Source organism: Gossypium arboreum, chromosome 5, assembly GCF_025698485.1.
Source record: "Gossypium arboreum isolate Shixiya-1 chromosome 5, ASM2569848v2, whole genome shotgun sequence".
NCBI classification, from domain to species: domain Eukaryota; kingdom Viridiplantae; phylum Streptophyta; class Magnoliopsida; order Malvales; family Malvaceae; genus Gossypium; species Gossypium arboreum.
Genome location: NC_069074.1, coordinates 16056996 through 16078171, shown reverse-complemented (window position 1 = coordinate 16078171; position 21176 = coordinate 16056996). Strand labels below are relative to the sequence as shown.

Below are 21176 nucleotides of genomic sequence, written 5' to 3'. Positions count from 1 at the left end.
ATATACCCAAATCTCAATACATTTATGCACATATAATTTTCCCCATTCCCGACTCCTCATCGACTTTGACTCTGCAGCCAATAGAAGATAGGAATCGAAGAACTAAGGCCATAGCAATTCTCTTTCGGCAAACACAGAAGAATTTTGGTTAGATCAACGATGCAACAAGGAGATTACAGCTCCTATTATCAATTTCCTTACCTTTCAAACCCCAACTCCAACCCCAACCCTAACCCTAACCCCAATCCAGTACCCTCCGAATTTCACCAAGCACCTTACGCATCTGCACCACCTTTTAGCTCCGGTTATGCCTCCTCTGATTACTCCGTTTATCCCCCAAATTACCCTCCGTATTCCCAAAATCTTGATGCTGCCCCTCCCACTGCTTCCGCTTATACTCCTCCACCCTCAGCCACAACTACTCCACCGGCTCCGGCCATAGCTCCACAATCGTCTTTCAATCAACAACCCATGGCGCCACCCTCGGCGACCGCGGCTCCTTCTTTTCCGCCATATGATTCACATGTTCCCTATCAGCCTCCGGCCTCCCAGCCTCCTTATTTCCAGCAGTATGATCAGCATCAGACGGCTTCCAGCTACGGTCCTGCTCCTCCAAACCCCAACCCTAACCCCACGCCTAATCCGTCTTACTATTCAAATCCGTACGGCCAAGTTGGATCATCGGTATCAGCTGTCCATCCCGCTTATGAAAACGCTTACGACAATTCCATGAAATTCGATCACGGCGGTGGCAGTTATTTCGACGATAAATACGGAGGAGGATATAATCTCAACAGATCCGATTTAGGATCCGATCTCTATGGAAAGCGATCGGATAGCTATTCACGATACGGTGATGATGGTGGGTATGGTGACGGGGTTTATGCTTATGAAGGAGGAAAGGCGGAGCCTTATGGGGCACGTGGTACAGCCCCAAAATCGTCGACTTGGGTTCAATTCGATGATTATGGGCGATCTATTAATATCCCTTCTGGGAAGGACTCGTCTGGTGGGTCAGGTTCAGCCGCTGGTAAGATTTTGAGGGCGGTGCCGAAGGATGACACCCAGCAAGATGTAAAGAGCGGTGTCCAGAAATTTCGTGTTAAGTTGTTGTCTGAAAGTGGAGCACACGGCCCCATGGACGTACTTTGCCAGGTAACTTTTAGTTAAACGTCGTCGGACTTGATTCACATTTGGCTGGAGAGATGAAGTTTCTTCTATTTGATTTAAACAATATTGGTTGTATTGTTGAATTATGTGTAAACGTAAACTGGATGGTTAAAATGCTTTGAAGGTTCTTCAAATTTTGTCTGATAAGTCCTTTAGTTCTGTATGATTTATCATCATTATAGTTCATCTTTCTATCATTGATGGATAATTGTGTCTGCTAGCCCCTTATTTGTTTATCCAGTACTTCGAACTCGTGATATAGTTTATTTTATTTGGTGACAGATTGGTTTAGATGGTATTCGTATGCTTGAGCCTAGCAGCAGTCGAATATTGAGAATATATCCTCTTGAGAACATCACAAGATGTGAAGTGAGTTGCCTAGTATTTTTATTTTCTTTCTCCTCCCTCCCTACTCCTCTCATCCCGGTGTTTTTCTCTTTGGTTTTCTTTCTTTTAATGACGTGGTCATTGTAATAAAAAGTATTTTTTCTTGGAACCTAGGTGTTGGACTCATCCACCTTTGCATTCTGGTCCAAAAGCTCTGTTGACATTGAACCAAGACGGATCAGGTTGCAGTCAAACAGTTACACTACCAATACCCTTCTGGATATTGTAACAGCTGCAACTGTACAGGTGGGTCTCAGAGAGTTATAATTTTCTTATTTTCTTGTGAGAATTAACTGTTTAATTTGAATGACTTAATGCTATCATCTTTGTCTACTTTTTTTTTTTTTTTCCTGTTTTAGCAAGTACTTGGTATATTCTTGATCCTTATCCAAGGTATTTCAACTTTTCAGTTAGAAGTAGTCGTTGCTTTATATCATGGAGTTGTTTTTATGATTCTTAGCACTATTCAGCATTGTCATATAGAGTTGTATTCTGACGGATTCAGCATTGTTGCACATGGACTAAAACCTGAATGCGGACTTCATTTATTTGCAGAAATACACGTACACATACATGCACAAAACCAGCTAATTTGTGTTCAGGAATCAGGAGGAACAAATTGAAATACAATTGTGTATTGTTTGTTGTAGCTTAAGAAAATATAACCTGCTAGAGTAAATTTGTATTTCTTGATACTGCCATTAGGAATTTGAAGTGCCCATAGGAAGAGAGTGCAATGGCAAGATATGTAATTCATTTGTATCACTCAAAATTTTTAAATAATGAGCCTTTAAGTCATGTTAAAGATATGGAAGATTGTCGTTCTGCTGTGGTGCTTATTGGCAGTAAGCATATTCTGACGGATTCAGCATTGTTGCAAATGGATGAAAACCTACTCAAAAGACTGAATGCAGACTTGGTTATTAATTCATTTATTTGCAGAAATACATGTACACATGGGTGCAGAAAATTAGCTAATTTGTGTTCAGTAATCATTAGGAACAAAGTGAAGTACAGTTGTGCAGTGTTTGTTATAGCTTAAGAAAATATAATCTGCTAGAATAATTATGTTTCTTTTGATACTACCATTAGGATTTTGAAGTGCCTATCAGAAGAGAGTGCAATGTTAAGATATGTGATTCATTTGCATCACTAAAAAATTCTTAAATAATGAGCCTTTAAGTCTTGTTAAAGATATGGAAGATTGTTATTCTGCTGTGGTGCCTGTAGGCTGTATGCATGCTCAAAATGTTTTCTTCTTTACTATTTTGATCCTCATGCATGTATAACTTGATTCTTTTTTTTTTTTGTCCTCTGATCGGCACATCAGACATGCATGCACTTTTGCATGTGTTTAGATGACTTTACTCTCCTACATTTTGATTGCAGATCAAGGAGATGGGTTGGAAAAGTCGGCCTCCTGAATCTGCCAAGGCTGCTGAACAACCTGCAGAAAAGAAGAGAGGATTTGTTGATTGGATGAACATTATAAAACCTGGTGCTGAGGAGAAAGATCACTGGGTAAAGATTAGAGTTCCACAGACGTATATTGCATGTCAAGTAACAAAAATCACATCTGAAAAGTTCATAATATGCTTATTTTATATCCTTTTTCTGGTTAGGTGCCTGATGAAGCTGTTTCAAAATGCACTGCTTGTGCAATAGATTTTGGGGCTTTTGTGCGGAAGGTACGTCAGTCCCCATGTTTGGAAAAGATTTTCAGCTTGCCTTATTTGACATTTAAGTTTAATGCGTTCTGTCCTTTTTCTTTTCAGCACCACTGCAGGAACTGCGGGGATATTTTCTGTGACAAATGTACCCATGGTAGAATTGCTCTAACTGCTGATGAGAATGCTCCACAAGTTAGGGTTTGTGACCGATGCATGGTATGCTTATCAATCTGTTTCTCACCTTTCCTAACAAAATAGTTTCTGTTTTTATTTCTCATGTTTATAGTTTTCAGAACTTAGCATACGAGTGTTAGGCATTGGTTTGTGGTAAGAGTCCAGGATGAAAAGGACCTATTATACAGATCGTACACTGTCTTGGTTGAACATGTAGAGTCCTTGTATTTCTAGTGTGTCCTTTACTTAAAGCCTCTCTTTGGGCAACTGACCAAATGGAAGAGTCATTAAGGATATCTGTTGTCCTGTGGTTTAACCTTGAACTATTATTCTCTTCCCCTTTAAAGCTTTTATTTGAAGTCTTTAGAGGCATCTGGTAAGTGGTTGAGGCAACTGAACTTGATTAGGCTGTTCAAGGGAAGGTTGAATACCTGGAAAGCATGAACGTATTTTTCATAGTTGTTTGCTGAATTATGAAAGAATGACTTTCTTTTTACTTTTCTTGGGAAAGGAATTGTCATATGTAATATTCCTATCAGTCTTTGTACTTGTCCTCCTGCTGTAGGCTGAAGTGACTCAGAGGCTGAATAATGCTAAGGAAATAGCAAGTAAACCTACTGTATTGCAGAGCCACGAGGATCTTGCTAGGAAGCTTCAGGTATACATCGTTTTGGAACTATATGATTTTTAATGTTGATCATAAATTAATTTGTGTCAATCTGACTAAATTACTTATTTGAATTGTCCAATTGTGATCTCTTATGACAGGAAGAGATGGGGAGAAGTCGCAGAGCATCATCAGGTAACTACTTGTACCTTAGAGTGTTGTATGATACTGTGAAATGAGTTACTTGCAGAGCATGTATATTATCGTATTAGTAACATAAAATGGAAGAGCGCATAAATGTATTGAGCTCAGGGTTTTGCTTGAATAATGTGAGAAGACGGGGCTGGATCAGTTGTTTTTCACATTTAATAAATGGGGACATCTGAAGTTATGTTGAACTTTCTTAAACGGTTTCATTTTGATAGGCTCCATGTCTGATGGCTCTGGTAGGCGGATGAAGGAAGTTGCCTGTCCTACATGCACAGTTCATTTGCAGGTCTGTAATCCATGCAGAGCACCATTTCATGATTGCAAGCTTACCGTTAAGTGTTATTATAAATTGGCTGAATTCGAGATTATTTTGCAGGTTCAAGTTCCAAGCTCAGGTTCTGAGACCATTGAATGTGGGGTGTGCCAGCATCCTTTTCTCGTTAGTGCCCATTGATCAATGCGCTTTTGTCACCAGTGAATTGCTCTTTTTCTCTATTAATTTCTTGTTGAGGTCGTGTTTATAATAAACTAATACGGATGAGCTCTCTATTATCTCTTTTGTCATCTCTTCAAGTTATTGTGAATATGAAACTTATCTCTTGATCTTTAATCAAGTCTTTTGTGTAAAATTTACGGACCGTTTTTATCTATAGTGATTGCAATGAGTGTTTCCCAGCGCCACGGTTGCGCTTGCTTTATGTTTCTGCAATTGTTGGGTGCAAGCGGAAGAATATATATACACACTTAACATTGAATACTGATAATGATTATTCTACCCCAACAATAGCCCACGACTGGTGCTTGAAACCTTGAACAAAGCCATTGAAAAATAGTTCCGGACGTAGGAATCACTTTAAGGCTAGGGCTCATACTATTTTCATTATTCATCATTACTGATATTCAACATTGTAAGAAGCACCGGCCTTCTATATCCAAATGCACAGCTGCTAAGTCTAGTATTTTTATCATGCTACGTGAGAATTGAGAAGTTGACACGGTAATTCCGCTGTAGTTCCAAAAGAAATTCAATTTTTGCCACTTTAGAAAATTGATATCAGTTAATTGGCATTGTTGCAAAATACTTGTATATTGCTTGTAGTTGTGGACTGCAGCATCCTCTAAAATTTCACTGCCTTTAAGCCACTATTCCGCATCTGTAGATAATTCAAAGATTTGGCCATAAATGTGTGTATTATACATTGACATTATTGTCAAAAATCAACATTAAAGATGGTGTTCCTTCAAATTTTTTGTTGACCAATATCATAGAAAGGAGCAGATGAGAGATCTCAACAACTGCTTGGTTTGGTTGGTAACAACTGAATGCTCTATAATTAATTCTCTTCAATTTTATAAACATTTGCAAGATTCCGTTCCTTCTTCCAAAAAGGCAGCCATAACTTTTAATGGCATTACTTGCATTTAACAAACGCTAGGTTAATGACGATACTCATGGTTTAGTTAGAGAGATTATGTTTAAGTTAAAGTTCCCAACTCTAAAATTAAATGGTTTAAATTCAGAGAATCATTCTATTTCTAGCATTAGGTCTATTATCATAAATCAAATTAAAGAAGATGTATGGGAATCGAAAGGAATTAAAGATTAAACACTAAACTCTAATGTAACGTACATGTAATGTTTTAGGGATCAATGAATATTATCCAATTAATTAAGATTTTATATTTGATACATTGATATTGTATATTAACTCATCATTAAAATGAAATGAAATATATTTATTTTTTAAAATATTTGTAATATATTATTATCTGACTATTAGTATTAAATATAAATTCTTAGTTGTTGATATTGGCTGATAGAGTGGGTAAATGAACCAAGGAAAAGGAAGAAATTTGAGGAAACTACAAGATTAACACAATGACTTAAGGAATTTGAAAACTGAGATGATATGGTAAGTGAAAGCATATATATATCTAGACAAATGTAAAAGTACCTTGAGTTATGTGATCTTATGTAATAAAATTGTTCTCTTAAACCACGTGTGAACTAACCAAACTTTCATAATCTATGCGATAATGAGTCAACGTGTCTTGGCTAATGATGCAGGGTGGAATTTCTGCTACTAGTGGAGTAATACGCATTTGGCGTAATGTGAATGAAATAAGGGAGAGACGAGTTAATCAAATAAAATTGGCAATTGTGGCAAATCAGTCACCTAAGCTCCCAAGCAAGAGATACTGTCGTCTTAAAGAAGATAACTGTGGTTTGTCTTTCATGCTTTTTTCACCTATCCATGTGACCTCTTCTTCATCAAAGCTTAGCTCTTTCCTCAACTTGTACAATTGCTTCCTACCATTCTCTCCACCTGTCACGAATCTGTTGGCAGAGTTCCTTTCGTGGCTCTGGTTCTCTTAAACGCCCATCAAATAGAAATTATATAGTTTAATAATCAATCAAAAATATTATTGTTTAATACAAAATGTGATTTAATCACCACAATAATGCATTGCACTTAAGATGGAAAGATTAATCCGTAACTAATAAGAAACCCAAAACATTTCCTGCATATCTAAACTATAAGATTTAACGTATAATTAGTGTAAATCAAACTGGCAGTGAGTATGCAACAATAGATTTTTAACTCTAATTCTATCCAAGTTTTATTTATTCATCTAATAATTTCAAGAAATAAAAAATATTTCAAAGACTTGTAAACAATTCCAACCAACTTCATTCCCAGGTGTGGTGTTGAGTTTTAAAATAATTCAAATTTTAATTGACTTTTTGGTTTCAAAGTTTACAACTTAAAATCAATCCAAAACTAGATTTAGTTGAAAATTTAAGAGATATTTGTGGTTTATATGTAGGATTAGGATCATAATTGCCAGGGGGGTTGGGCAATTTATAAACTAATTGTGGCAGTAGGAGGTTGTGATTGCGACTTTTCTTTGCCTTATTAGGAATCCTTTAATTTGCAATTTTTTTTGTACATCTGTCTTAACTTGGATAATAAATAAAATTATCTGTCAAATTTTAACAAAGAAAAATGCATTACGCACGTCTCATCATTTTCATTCACTACCATTTTGGGTATATATGATCAATGAAATTTATTTCAGAATAGTTGACTTGTTTAAACTTTTCAAAATTTTAAAGTAGGGAAGTGTAGTAAAAATATGGAGTTTTAGTTCGGTTGGTATTGACATTGTTATCGGTGTAGAAAGACGTGAATTTAATTGTTTTGAAATGTGTTTGTACTCCTATTTAGAGATTGAGACTTGAGAGAGGGTTATTAGTAATTCTAAGTATTATATAATAAATAAATAAAATATTAAAAAAATATATATGATATGTTTGGGGGAATTATGTTGTTGTTGTTTTTTTTTTTTTTAAGAATTTAAGGTTAGAGTTTAGGGTTTAAAGTACTGTATTTAAAGTTAGATAATTTTTTCTTTAACAAACACAAAATAAATAAACCTTAAATTATACATAATAAATTAGATGAGAAAAGAGTTAAAAATGTGAAGAACCATGGACAAGGTCCAAATGTCGTTCATGTTTGCTATGCATATATATATATATATATATATATATGTTCTACAATATTCTTTCACTTTAGAAAAAGAAAAAAGATTCATGAAAGAAAAAGAGGGTGAAAGATGGCAGTAGATCCATGACCAAAATAAAGAGAAAGCTGGGAAATTGAACGTAGAACTGGAACGTGTAGCTTGGGTAGGTTACACAAATTTTATTTACGTGATACCAAGCATTATCTTCTTCCAAAAAGAAAAGCATTATCTAATTTGTAATAAATGTTTATTCACCTTCTAACACCATCTCTACCTTTTTGTTTTAATGGTTTATAGGAAGGTAGAAATATGAATATAAATTACATTACAAGTTTTTCTTTATTTTATTTCAATAAATATTTTTGGCATAAACTTTTACATTTTTCTGTTAATTTGTCAATTAATCTTTTTAATTAAATTTGAATTTTAAATTTTTAAAAGAGTTAAATTTGATAATCAACATTTCAAAAAATAAATAAATCAAATGACTGTTTTTTAATAAAATATTGATGTTAAATTTAGATATGACAATTTGCATGACAACTTACACATTAAATTTTTAACGAAAATATTACTTTTTTTGAATTTTATATTTTATATTTATAAATTTTAAATTATTTGTTAAATAATTTAAATAAATTAATATTTTAGTCTACATATCTATTAAAAACAATTTAATCTTTTTGAAAGATTAATGATTAAATTTAACTAAAAAATAGTAAAAATTAAATTACTAAAAAATGTAAAATGTTGATTATATTAAAAAATGTATCACTATAACACGAATTTCGCTGATGGCGTATAGATACAAATTTAATATTTACATTCCTTTACATACTAGTAATATAGTGTTAATGGTACAATGCCTTCTAAACAACATTACTTAAAATAGCAGCCGCGACCCTCCAAAAACATTAATCATAAAATAGAAAAATAAATAAAGTAAGTAAAATTGGCTGTGCTTTATGAAATAAAATCTTTCCTCTTTAATTTATGATCTGCTTAGCATTCAATGAAATCCTGTGATTTGCATGTATAAATAAGCCAAGAAAGAGGAGTGGGAAGACAAACCATCTTTTATCAAAGTTCAGTATTATATGCATACTTAGTGAAATAACAGCTTCATTCAATATACCATGGAGCTGTCTCCTCTTTTGGTAATATTAGCGTTTTTGATGTGCGAAACAAAGGCTTTGGTAAAGCTAACTCCAAATGTAACGGTTCCTGCTGTTATTGCCTTCGGGGATTCCATTGTTGACACCGGAAACAACAACAATCTCATGACCCTGATTAGGTGCTGTAGTTCCAATAGGGTCGGAAGCGTGTAAATTATTATACTAAAAAATCACACAAAGTTCAATTCCCAAGAAAGAGAAGTGGATCACAAGGATCTCTTAAGTATCAAGTCTTTCCTTAGTCAGAATATCCCTTCTATCGTAATTTAATAGCACAATTAAATACTACTATTATACCCTCAAATATTGAAAGAAAAATAGGACAAGAAAAAACACAAGAGTTTTAACGAGGTTCGGTAAATTATACCTACGTCCTCGGGCACTAACACCAGATAATAACTTTACTATCTCCAAAATATTACAAACAAATAGAATTCCTTAAGAATTCTCAAATGGGAGAAGAGAGAAAACTAAGAGAGAAAGATTGGTTGGGATGGTTGAAATGAAAATGATTAGGCCTATTTATAGTTGAGGTTCAGGGACCAACTTGCAAATGGCCTAAAAAATTAGGGACCAAAATTGCAATTATCCCATTCAAATTTAAACAACTTCCCTATCACTTTTTCTTTCTGTGCCAATTGCACCTTCCATTTTTGACTTTTCAACACCCCTTAATTGACTTTTCAACAGGTGCACCTTCCATTTCGGTGCCAATTGCACCTTCCATTTTTGACTTTTCAACACCCCTTAATTGACTTTTCAACAGGTGTAACTTTTGCCCCTACGGCCAAGATTTTAATGGAGGCATTCCAACCGGACGGTTTTCCGATGGAAAAACCCCTTCCGATTTGTTAGATAGTAATTAACCAATTCTCTCTTCTTCTATTTTTTCCACATTATTAGAAATTTTCTCTTTGTTTGGTCTTCTTGTTTAAGTTTTCATCCATGTTAATTGCCCTCTTTTTTTCATATTAGGGAAAATCAAGCTGAAAAAAACATCTGGTTTTGGCTTAACATGGTTGACATTTTTAGGATCCAATTTTTAAACTTTTAAACTTTAATTATTTTGAAATTCACAAAATAAACATTTTTAAAAACTACTCATTGAAGGTTATTATAATATATAATTTTTCTAAATTTTATTCATGATTAATTTTTAAGAAAGATCAAAATTGAAAATTTTTTTCATCAAAACATGACAAAGTTAGTAATAGGGACGAAAAAAGTATATAATGCTCGAAAATGGGAATTTTCGTATTGTTTGAGCATAGAAATGCTCATGTTTGTAATTGTATGTTCACGAAACATACTGGCAACCCATATCTGATCAGTCAAGGTATAAAATAATATAGACAGTAGGGTTTAATAGTTGATGTAGTAGACTCAGTTTGAAGGGTGCATGAATAGTAATTAATGAAATGAAAGAGGTGGAAAGGGCGGTGGTTGAGTGAAAACGATGACTTGCATTTCATTATCATAATTAATTCGTTTGCAATATATCACTTATCTTATTATCAAAGGTGTACATATGTCACATGCATGCATGCATACAAATTGATGCATATTATTCGATATAGGGAAAATTAAAAAACAATGAGCACATCAAATAGATTCAAACAACACTTAAACCAATTGAAAGCAACCCTCGAAAGAGAAAAAGAAAAAGACAAAATGGAACTTCAGAATCAGTTCAGCAGCATCCATCGCATTTAGGGCGTTTTAGTTAAATGCATATTTGACTTGCTCTCCATTAGCTTCAAAATCTTGATGATTGATTACAGGGCCTTTACTTAGAAATGATCATGTCCTGTGAGTTCACGTTTCATCACGATTAAAGGAAAAAAAAAGAAAAAAGAAATTAAAAACATGTCGTCTCCAGTCTTCTTCACATGCATAATTAAACTATACGATATAGAATTTTATTCATCCCTGATTTATATATATTAATCATAAAGCATATCATTTAACTTTATTCATCCTTTACATTTTTTATAAAATACAATTTTCTCAAGTACTTTTCAGTTACTTAAATTTTCATTTTATTATTTGTTCACTCGCAATTTGTATGGCATTATCTTGTATATTTATACTGTAATTAACAACGGATGGCATCGTCAGGTCAGACTGCCTTTTCTATTCTTTCATTTATAGCAGACACAATTATTGGTCTTCCTATTAATTATTGGAGGTAAAAACCAACCAGGTTTAGAAGCTTTATTGGTCTTCCTATTAATTATTGGAGGTAAAAACCAACCAGGTTTAGAAGCTTACTCCAATTGGATACAGTATTAATATAATACCCTATTTAGTAAACTGTGAGAAGTCTTTTTTTTATGTATTAAAAAATTATTTTTTAATGATGAAATGTAGCGTGATGGTTGTTCAATTTATTTTTTAATTATATTATCGGGTTCGATTCTTATTAACGAGAATAAAATATATTTTGTAATTAGCAGTTTATCTTTTTAGAAAACACTCTATTAATCACTATGGAATTGATGAATACTCTAATTTCAATAAACATAATTTTTTTCCTTGTAATTTGAGTTTGGCACCTCTCACATTCTTTGCTTTACTCAAAATTTCAATCCTCACAACTTAGGTTTTTTTTTTTTCTTTTGGTCATTAAATTTTCCATTATCTAATTAAGAGATTTTTTAAAAATTTACTGGAGCAGTTTAAAATCTTCTTAACTTTTTAGTAATATCTCAAAATAAAATCTTAAGAAAACACACCTTTAAAATCCCTTGGAAAAACATTAGGTCCAGATAAAAAATCCGAGAGTATTAAATTATTATATTTAACTTTCCAATTAATCCATGATGTTTTTATTTTTCTCTTCTTTGGGTTAATTAATTTTCAGTTCAAGAATTGGGAATTAAAGATAGATTGCCAGCATATTTGGATCCAGACTTGAAACCCCAAGATCTCCCAACAGGAGTATCATTTGCTTCTGGTGGCTCTGGATATGATCCTATGACTCCAAACTAGCGGTACACAATATTTCTTCTTAATTAAAACTTCCTTTTGTTCTACCCTTTTTCATTCTTATAGTTCTTACACAGGGTTCTTTTTTTACCTTGATTTCTCCCAAAATCAGTCCGTAATATCGATGGCGGACCAGTTAAATCTCTTTAAAGAATACATAGCGAAGCTGAAACAACTTGTCGGAGAAGAGAAAAAAAATTTCATCATAGCTAACAGCTTATATCTTGTCGTAGCCGGCAGTGATGACATTGCCAATACCTACTTTGTTCTAGGTGCCAGGAAAATGCAGTACGATGTTCCTGCTTATACTGATTTAATGCTGAACTCGGCTACTGAATTTTTAAAGGTATTTGAATCTTCATGGCAATTTTCTTTGGCAACAACATGTTTTAGGCATGAATTTGTTGTGAATATAATAATATTGCAAGGAACTATATGGTTTGGGAGCAAGAAGAATAGCGGTTTTTAGTGCACCACCAATCGGCTGTGTGCCATCACAAAGAACTTTAGCAGGAGGAACGGAAACGCATTGCGCAAATGAGTACAATGTAGCAGCTAGGTTGTTCAATAAAAAGCTATCTGCAGAGTTGAATACCCTTCGAACAAGCATTCCTGGTGGGAAATTTGTGTACGTAGATATCTACAAACCCCTCCTTGATCTCATTGACAACCCTCAAAAACATGGTAATTAAAAAGCTTACCTTTTAGACCCTAGACTATATTCTTTTGTTACACATGGAAAAACTATTTTAAAATTTTGGGATTTTCAGGCTTTAAATTTGCAGACGTAGGATGCTGTGGAACAGGGAACCTTGAAGTGGCAGTCTTGTGTAATAAATGGATTCCATCTACTTGTACAGATGCCTCAAAATATATATTTTGGGACAGTTATCATCCAACGGAGAAGGCATACAGAGCCCTAATAATCCCACTTCTTCCCAAATATGTGAACAAATTCTTGTGAGCCAAATTCCTAATTATGAAGACAACCAACTAAGCTCTCTATTCCAACCAAATTCCTAATTACCGTGTGATATCAAGACTGGTGTTTTGATATATATATATATATATATATATTTAAAAATATTTAATTACCATATATTTGACTCATAATTATATTAATTATATTTTTAATTATGTTTTAAAAAGCTCACTGTACTCTATAATATCTCCATCAATAATATCATTTAGGTTACCTAAGATTGCTTCACATATACAACTCCCTCTCTTTATATTGGCTAAAATTAAGTCAGTATTTAATATAGTAAATAAATACATAATATGGTTGAGAGTTTGGATAACTTGAAAATAAAAGCAAAGACCAAATCAGGCATTGTTGCTTTCGTATTTCTTGTTCCAATGGACCATTGGCCTACACCAAGACTTCCACTCCCACCCCATGTCCCATCGGTTATCAAGTTCGTCATCTTTAGATGTTAAGAACACAAGTATGAATATTATGAGCCAAATATAAATATATATATATATATATATAACATAATTAATAAATGGATTACAAGTTAAAACGTTTATCATATGTCATTTTTAATATAATTAAAAATCACATGACAACCTTATAATCTTGATTACAAAATTAGTTTATACCATTATCACTAATAATTTATATATAAAATAGATCCTCAAAAATGTATTTATTTTACTCGTTTGTGATACTTCATGTAACTATTGATACTAATTATCGTTGGATCTCACAGTCTAATCTAATTTATAGTAAACAAAATAGAAACAGCAAAACAATTTGATTTTTGATAAGCATCCTTATTATTTCACCAACTAATAACTGTGTTTCATAATTGAATAATCATGCATTTATTATTTTCTTTTAATATTTAAAGTTTAATTTTCGTTAGTGTATATATATATATATATATATATGTCAAAATACACTATTTTTAGCAGATTAAAGTGGTTGAAATTGAAATGAATTTATGAAAGATGGAAAATTGCTGTAATATGCACAAAAAGTTGCTTTAGGAATTAAAGTAAAATATATGTAATTAATTTATCCATTGACGTTTTAGTGGCGAAATTTGGGGAGGGATTTTATGAACCCAAGGTGGCCACGCTTTTTCTTATCATCAAATGGACCGTCTCTGACAAGAGCCCGAAGTGGTTGATCCAACTTGTCGATCGTACGGGAGTCCCATCCAATTCACGTATGGATTGACAAAGATTATTACCTCCTTGATGCTAGGGGGATCTAAATTCTGCCATTTTTCTATTTATCTGTAAAGTTCACATGAGTCTAAACTTCAAAGCAGATTCATCATTGCCTGATGAAGATCATACAGATTCATCATTGCTTGATGAAGATCATACAAGTAAATATTTAAGTCTCCATCATTGCTATTATAATTAACTGCTGCTTACGCCAAAGCTGGGGTCTTCTCAAGAAAATCAACTGAAAAATTATACTTTAGCTGTGCAGTGATTAATCTTTCATCATATTTGGGACATTCTAATTATTTGTTAGACAAATTTTTACTGCTACAACAATTTTTTTTTTATTTCACAAGGTAATTTCCACTAAAGCGAACTAAGTAAATAATTTTTCACGTTTTATAAGTTCATTAATAGATAGAGATAGACGCTGGCCATTACAATATTGCTACCAAATTGCACATGAAATAGTTAAATTGGTGAAAGAAAGGATCTCTATATTTACTGATTTTACTGTGGGATATTTATTGTTATTCCAGTTGAACAGTTGGGAATTAAGGGCGTATTGCCAGCATATTTAGACCCATTATTGCAGCCTCAAGATTTACTAACGGGTGTAAGCTTTGCTACTGGAGGATCAGGATATGATCCATTAAAGCCCAAATTACAGGTCCCAGCACTTACAATTTCCACCAAAACAAAGATATTCTTCTTCAAACTTATATCTCATTTTCCTCTCTTTTATCTCTGGTGAATCAGTTGGTTTCATCAATCTCGGATCAACTGCTGCAGTTCAAAGAATACAAAGAAAAGTTGACATCAATTGCATGAGAAGAAGGAACAAAATCCATGTTGGCTACAAGTTTATACATAGTTGTATCAGGGTAAAATTATCATTTTTTTTTTACTTTTAAGCTGTGAATTTTTGTTTGTGACTTCACCAAATTTAAAATCTTTAACATATTTCAGGGTTTGAGATTGTGGACAAAGGCTGCTGTGGCACTGGCACCGTTGAGGTGTCAATATTATGTAATCAAATAGCAAAGAAATTTTGTTAATCATTAACAAAAAAAAAAACCATCTAGTTTTTATTTACAAGAGCTGATTTTAGATGGATTGAATTGGCCTGATGGGCTGTCTTATATTACTGGCGAGGTTAACATTGCTGGCTGGTATGGCAGATAATGGCATCTTTCAGAGCGGCCCAGTTCTAAAAAATGAGAATGATTTTACACCGGAAGAAGGGGAGGAAGTTCGTGGCCAGAATCAGTGAGCCTTCGAGTGAACAATCTCAATTGAATTGAACATAGCTTTCTTCCTTTATTTCGTTTTCTTTTTTTCAATATGCATGGGGTTGTTCTTCTTCTCTGTTTTTACTGGCCTTCTTCAGCTCTTATGTTTCGTCCGGTCGTTTTAATTTTACTATTTTCTTCTTAGTTAATTGTCAGCCTGTATTTCTGGATGCGATTTTGCTACATTGAAGTGGAACATGTCGAAAAACAGAGATCCTGCTTAAAGTCAAGTTAAAGAGCTTCGATTCATGTTTATTACAGTGCAACTCAGAACTTGTCGATCCTGCTATTTTTTATCCAACGCTACGCTACCACTTTTACTGCTTATAGCAAATGTATTTCTGACTTTGTATTTTCCGTTCGACCATGTTATGGATCCAAATACATCTTTTTTGAGCGGATTTGCGGCTGAGAAATTCACTTGATACGATAACTTTTCATCAAATTTACTGAAGTGCAGTTTATCTGGGACCACTTGAACATCAAGACCTGCAGGTGCATCAATGCTTATGTTATACACTGTTTTAGCATCTTCCATTTTGACATTTCCGGCAACGTTTGTAAGGGTTCTGTTCACTCTCCTGCCTGCTTTTTCATCGAAATTGGAAATTGCTATTGATGGATAATTGATGTTGGATATAAGATCAATGCTTGACTCCTCTGGGCATGTAAACCCATCTGGGATAGTGTTGGCCATAATTTTTATCGTAGCTATATTATAACCATGGTAGCATAGGAAATTCAGGTAGTCAATAGCAGTAGTCTCGTAAACTAGACCAGGTTGCAATGGTCCTGTGGTGATTACTTCTCCTGCACCAAAATCATAAGGCGTTGCTGCTGTACCTTTCTCGGTCGTAATTGGGGCTTTCATATTATTTGTTTGAACCGCTGTAAATTGGTTGAAAGCAGTCATTGACTCATAGCTCAGTCAAAAGTTCCAGAAGTTACCATGTAAATGCAAGCCCAGATTTGCATTTTGAGTTCCTCACCTGTTGTCATAATGGCTGACCTGATTGCGGAGGGACTCCATGTAGGGTTTCTTGATTTAACTGCCGCGGCAATCCCGGAAACATGAGGACATGCCATGGAAGTTCCTGAGAACACATTATACAGTGGCGGGTCTTTGCCTTTTAGTGTCTGAACCGTGTCATTCCCTATCCATGCTGCAAGAATATTCACTCCAGGTGCTGCGATATCAGGCTGTGACATGCAACCCATTTGGTATAGCTTTATCAATATTAGCTTAGAGAAGAAACAAAGTGCTGTGAAACAAGACAGAAGGATTTGCCTTGAGAATATTCTTTGGGATGGTGGAAGGGCCTCCAGATGAGAAATATGCTATAGTAGGTGCCGGTTTATAATTTGCTGGTGCTGTCGTAGGCAAGATCGTGGCAACTGGATTTCTACAAATCTCAAAACAGGCAAATGGTAAGTAGATTGAAACATTGAATTAAATTCAATCTTGAGCTCCATTTGAGATGAGTAGCTGTATTACTTTGTTGAGTTGATGTAGGAGAGAACCTTAGCACCATCTTTTGAACTGATCAGAGTCATTGGAAATGTACCGAAATTGAATGCGACGCCTCTTAATTCATCGTCAATCAAGATTACCCCAATACCTCCAAGTTTCTTCACTTCATCTTGTTTATTTATCTGTGGATACAATGAATCTTCATTGTCACAGACAAAAATCTTTCCTTTGATAATTTCTTGGTCCATCGAATTTGGTTCGCAGTTCCTGAACAACAGAACACGGAATAACCGATCATTTAGTGTGCAAATTGCTTGAACAAATTTGCTTCAATTATTAGCCACCTTGTTGCATTTTCGTCTACTCCACTTTTCTTGGCTGATTTTGCATATATAATTGGGTACACAGGAGAATTTTGAATGTTGGCGAAATTAATACCTGTGCCCTGCATATCAGTAAGAAGATGCATGACAAATCCGACAACATCAGAAGTCCAGAAAAGGGTCCAAGGAGAATGTGATTACCTTAATTACTTTATTGTTCCCCAGGACAACATCAGACTCAAAAACCCGGTCAATCGTGCTAGCGGCTACAGTTAAGATCCAAGGTGCAGAGTTCACAACCGAACCAGGGTTCGGTCCATCGTTTCCCGCGGAGCAAACCACAGTAATCCCATTCTGCACCGAAGGGAATGCTCCAAGGGCAATGGGATCGTTTATAAATTCTTGCTCTAGAAATGACGATGATCCAAAGGACAGTGATAGCACATCAACCCCGTCAGCAATCGCATCATCAAATGCTGCTAATACAGTGGATCCATGGCTTCCGTTTTGAGAGGAAAATACTTGATATATAGCTAATCTTGACCCCGGCGATCCACCCTTGGCAGTTACAGCCGCCAGTCCATAGTAAGATACATCCTTGACCTCAACTCCCGCCGCAGTGTACGCCACATGAGTGCCGTGCCCCATCATATCCCTTGGCGTACGGGACTTGATTTCGCCAGCACCGTACGATCTTGCTCCAATTATCTTTCTGTTGCAAAACAAACCTTAATTGCGACAACAATAAAACTGTGGTAATAGTTTAGTCATATGGGTAAGAGGATACTTGTTGCAGTTGAAGGTGCTGGAATCATGTCCGTTGGCGCAAGTACCGTTCCATCTTAACGGAATTGGACCCATGGTCTCGTCATTAAAACTCTCCGACTCTGGCCAAATTCCTATTTCCTTGAATTGCTTCAAGTTAGTAAATATAAATTTTAAAAGTGAAAATTGCCATGCGAATTGCGTGATAGCAAACATTAAAACAACAAAAATGAGGCATCGTGATGTGATACTCATTTCTACATATGGGTGTAAAGTTTCACCTGTATCTAGGATGCCAATGATGGCATCCATTGAGTTTGAATCTGAGCTCGGATTTGATTCAATCATCACCGAAGTTTCATACTTCAAGAAATCCCATGATCGGGTAGTATGGAGTTGTAACAAGGGTCGGGGAAGACTCATACAACTCCTGGTTTCTCAGCAATTGAACGAGCCTCTTCAGCTGATAGATGTGCTGCAAACCCAGAGAAACCATTTTTGTAGTTGTGTATCAGGGCATCCTGTTTCCTGAGCACATGATGAAGCATCAATGGCAAAGGGGATGGGACCCGTAACAAATTCAAATATAAAAAAAAAATAAAAAAAAAGAGGGTAGAAAGTATGTATTCACCGTTCTAACAATGAATTTAGGAGTTGAGCATGATCATCCTCTAATGAACCCTTAAGCGAAGCCGGTGCGCCCATGTAAACAATGTAAACACCATCGTTGTGTGCGGCAGCTGCTCCAGGTTCCGGAAACAGAGAGACACAGAAGAAAAAAGACGTCAAACTGAAAATAAAGGTAATAAGGGGCTTCATGGTATTGTCAACTGAGAATCTGAAAGTGGCTCAAAATGGGTTTTATCCACCTAGTCTAGTGAAGAACTGGAAGTCGTGTATGCACGCACTTGGAACCAGCAAATAGTTTTATCCACCCAAAGTGCGTTGGTAAGCAGGGGCCAGGGGCCCTGATTGGTTTGGGAATTAAGAGCTCAATAGTAGAGGGAGATAATATACTTCTATATATAGTCAGCATCTAAAATAGTAAAGGTGTTTGTCCTACTCGTAACTGTTTCTAGACGATGAATTTTAAAAAGAAAACATGGTATCGTGATCAATTTTCTTTATTCAGTTTAATTGCTCACCAGGAAAAACATTTCTTTTTTGCTTTTTATGTCCATTTTATGTTCGAAGTGTAGTGATATCCCTTCCAAAGTTTAAACCAACAACCTCAATTTATAGGAATAAAACATATCTTTTATGAGAAAAGATCAAACAATTTTGAAAGATATTAGCACCTACAACCTCTGTTTATAAGGATGATGTCATTTAATTTCATATAAACATCTTTAAAATCACTTTGTAAACAAATAAACTTGTTAAATTTTATTAAAATTTTATTACATGTGTATATATAAGTATAAAAATACATTCAATAAATAGTAAAGCCAAATTAGTCATATATGTCAATTTTTTTTAAAAATTTAGAGAAATAAGCAGATTTTGGAGAAAGTGTGAAAGTAGATCTTACATAAATGATAAAAAGCATGTCCATTTGGACATATTTTCCTTTAAATCTCATTTTTTTACTTTTTAATGTATTTAAATTTTTTGTTAGATAGTTAAATGTTAATAGTTTTGCCTTTAAATCTTAAAGTTCGATTTCTTTCTCACTCACATTTATATTTTTTATTTGATATTGTTATAAGTTTTATATTTTTAATTAATGTTTCTAACATCAACTCGTTTGCTTAAATAGTTAAATAATAACAATTTTATCCTTGAATCTTAGATTCAATTCCTCCTCTCTTAAACATATTTATAATTTTTATTTCATGTTTTTAATTAAAAATATATATTTTTAAATTTTTATTTTAAATTATCTTTTAATTAATATATCTTTTATTCATAAAAAAAAAATGTAATTATATAATAAAATTATTTGAAATTAATAATTATTTTATATATAATATAAACATCAGTTAATTCTAATAAAAATATCTTTTGATGTATTTTTCTTTATAATATTTATATGTCAAATATTCATTTTCTCTATGTATATTGTGAGTATGGTGATTTTAATATTATAAGATGAAATAATTATTTCAAATTAATTATTATTTTATATATAAAATATTTCAAATGTCATTATTTTTTCATCTATATTGTGGGTATGATATGTCAAATATTTTTATTAATTATTTCAAATATCATTATGTTTATATGTGAAACATTTTAAATACATAAACAAAATATATAATACTAGAATTTACTACACTCATGATATGGATTGAAAAATAAACATTACACATATAAAATTTATATTTAGTAAAAATAATGATAATTGAAAAATAATTTGATATTATTAATAAAAGTATATTAATTAAAAGATGAATTAAAAATAAAAAATTGAAAACAATATATTTATTAATTAAAAAGCATGAAATAAAAATTACAAATGTGTTTAGAGGATGAGGAATTAAACCTAAGATTCAAAGATAAAATCATTATTATTTAACCAAGGGAGATAATATGTTAAAACATTAATTAAAAATAAAATAAAAACTTAAAACAACATGAAATAAAAATACAAATATAGGTGGGAGATGAATTGAACCTAAAATTCAAAGACAAAACCATTAACATTTAACCAAAGAAATTATGTTAAACAAATCAAAATATGAGATACAAATAGAAAAGCATGTCCAACTAGGCGCGCTTTTCTGCCACTTGTGCAGAAAGCGCTTTCACACTATCTCTCAAAAATCTATTTATTTTCTTAAATTTTCAAAAACCTTTTTTTTTGGTATATATGGGGTGAAATTATAATTTTTTTAGGGAGACTAAAATTAAATTGTAATTTTTATGATATTAAAAATATAATTTTACTATTTTAATAACTTATATCTTTATAAATTTTAAAAAATTAAATCAAATTTTTATATTTTTAGAAAGGTAAAAGTGAAATTTTTCTAATTATTTTAAAATTTTAAAAATTTTAGAGTGTTGAGCACCTGTGAACCTCCCTAGTATCGACGTGTGTAACATATAAACAATCTCATGCAGGCAGCCATATTAAAGTATATAAATATATGTATACGCTAAACCTATAAATGCAAAAGATTCATTCCCGAAGCTGCATCCCTTCCCTTGCTTTCCATTTTCCTGTTTTTCCTTTTTGGCCCTCTAACTACTTTGGTTCCGCTTTTTAAATCTCCAAGCCAAGTTCCCT

At 33.4% G+C, this 21176-nt stretch overlaps 3 protein-coding genes and 1 long non-coding RNA gene across 6 annotated transcripts; 3 read left to right on the top strand and 1 right to left on the bottom strand.

Moving 5' to 3' along the window:
• On the top strand, window positions 1–4847 carry LOC108486341 (protein FREE1). Of its 2 annotated transcripts, XM_017790347.2 has the most exons (10): window positions 16–1155; window positions 1453–1539; window positions 1672–1803; window positions 2947–3078; window positions 3180–3245; window positions 3333–3443; window positions 3967–4059; window positions 4170–4203; window positions 4434–4504; window positions 4595–4847. In XM_017790347.2, the coding sequence occupies exons 1-10, from the start codon at window positions 160–162 to the stop codon at window positions 4670–4672; spliced, it is 1800 nt and encodes a 599-aa protein (XP_017645836.1). In that variant the 5' UTR covers window positions 16–159; the 3' UTR covers window positions 4673–4847. The 2 variants fall into 2 exon arrangements, 1 of the variants encoding a protein (XP_017645836.1); XR_001871468.2 differs by lacking the exon at window positions 4595–4847 and having other exon boundaries at window positions 1–1155; window positions 3941–4059; window positions 4434–4456.
• A 4038-nt stretch (window positions 4848–8885) lies between these two features.
• On the top strand, window positions 8886–12996 carry LOC108485147 (GDSL esterase/lipase EXL3-like). Its single transcript, XM_053027485.1, has 6 exons — window positions 8886–9043; window positions 9691–9782; window positions 11794–11913; window positions 12020–12258; window positions 12341–12596; window positions 12683–12996. The coding sequence occupies exons 1-6, from the start codon at window positions 8886–8888 to the stop codon at window positions 12874–12876; spliced, it is 1059 nt and encodes a 352-aa protein (XP_052883445.1). The 3' UTR covers window positions 12877–12996.
• Window positions 12997–14545: 1549 nt separating this feature from the next.
• On the top strand, window positions 14546–16267 carry LOC108484195 (uncharacterized). Of its 2 annotated transcripts, XR_008283102.1 has the most exons (5): window positions 14546–14763; window positions 14853–14977; window positions 15063–15122; window positions 15275–15362; window positions 15531–16267. It is a non-coding gene; the product is annotated as an uncharacterized LOC108484195 (long non-coding RNA). The 2 variants fall into 2 exon arrangements; XR_008283101.1 differs by having other exon boundaries at window positions 14553–14763; window positions 15275–16267.
• LOC108484194 (CO(2)-response secreted protease-like) lies at window positions 15606–18763 on the bottom strand. The gene is given in 10 exon segments (XM_017787894.2): window positions 15606–16273; window positions 16375–16585; window positions 16674–16788; window positions 16881–17123; window positions 17201–17301; window positions 17381–17891; window positions 17967–18078; window positions 18226–18348; window positions 18351–18472; window positions 18576–18763. Coding segments are annotated over 10 exon segments (2328 nt in total). The 3' UTR covers window positions 15606–15671.
• Window positions 18764–21176: the final 2413 nt, after the last annotated feature.

What these genes read in the sequence shown, in the direction of transcription:
- LOC108486341 (XM_017790347.2), top strand. Translation starts at nt 160, where the DNA reads ATGCAACAAGGAGATTACAGCTCCTATTATCAATTTCCTTACCTTTCA. An exon ending in TTGGGGCTTTTGTGCGGAAG is followed by an intron (nt 3,246 to 3,332) that starts GTACGTCAGTCC and finishes TTTTCTTTTCAG; the next exon opens with CACCACTGCAGGAACTGCGG. An exon ending in ATCTTGCTAGGAAGCTTCAG is followed by an intron (nt 4,060 to 4,169) that starts GTATACATCGTT and finishes CTCTTATGACAG; the next exon opens with GAAGAGATGGGGAGAAGTCG.
- LOC108485147 (XM_053027485.1), top strand. Translation starts at nt 8,886, where the DNA reads ATGGAGCTGTCTCCTCTTTTGGTAATATTAGCGTTTTTGATGTGCGAA. An exon ending in AATCTCATGACCCTGATTAG is followed by an intron (nt 9,044 to 9,690) that starts GTGCTGTAGTTC and finishes ACTTTTCAACAG; the next exon opens with GTGTAACTTTTGCCCCTACG. An exon ending in TGACAACCCTCAAAAACATG is followed by an intron (nt 12,597 to 12,682) that starts GTAATTAAAAAG and finishes TGGGATTTTCAG; the next exon opens with GCTTTAAATTTGCAGACGTA.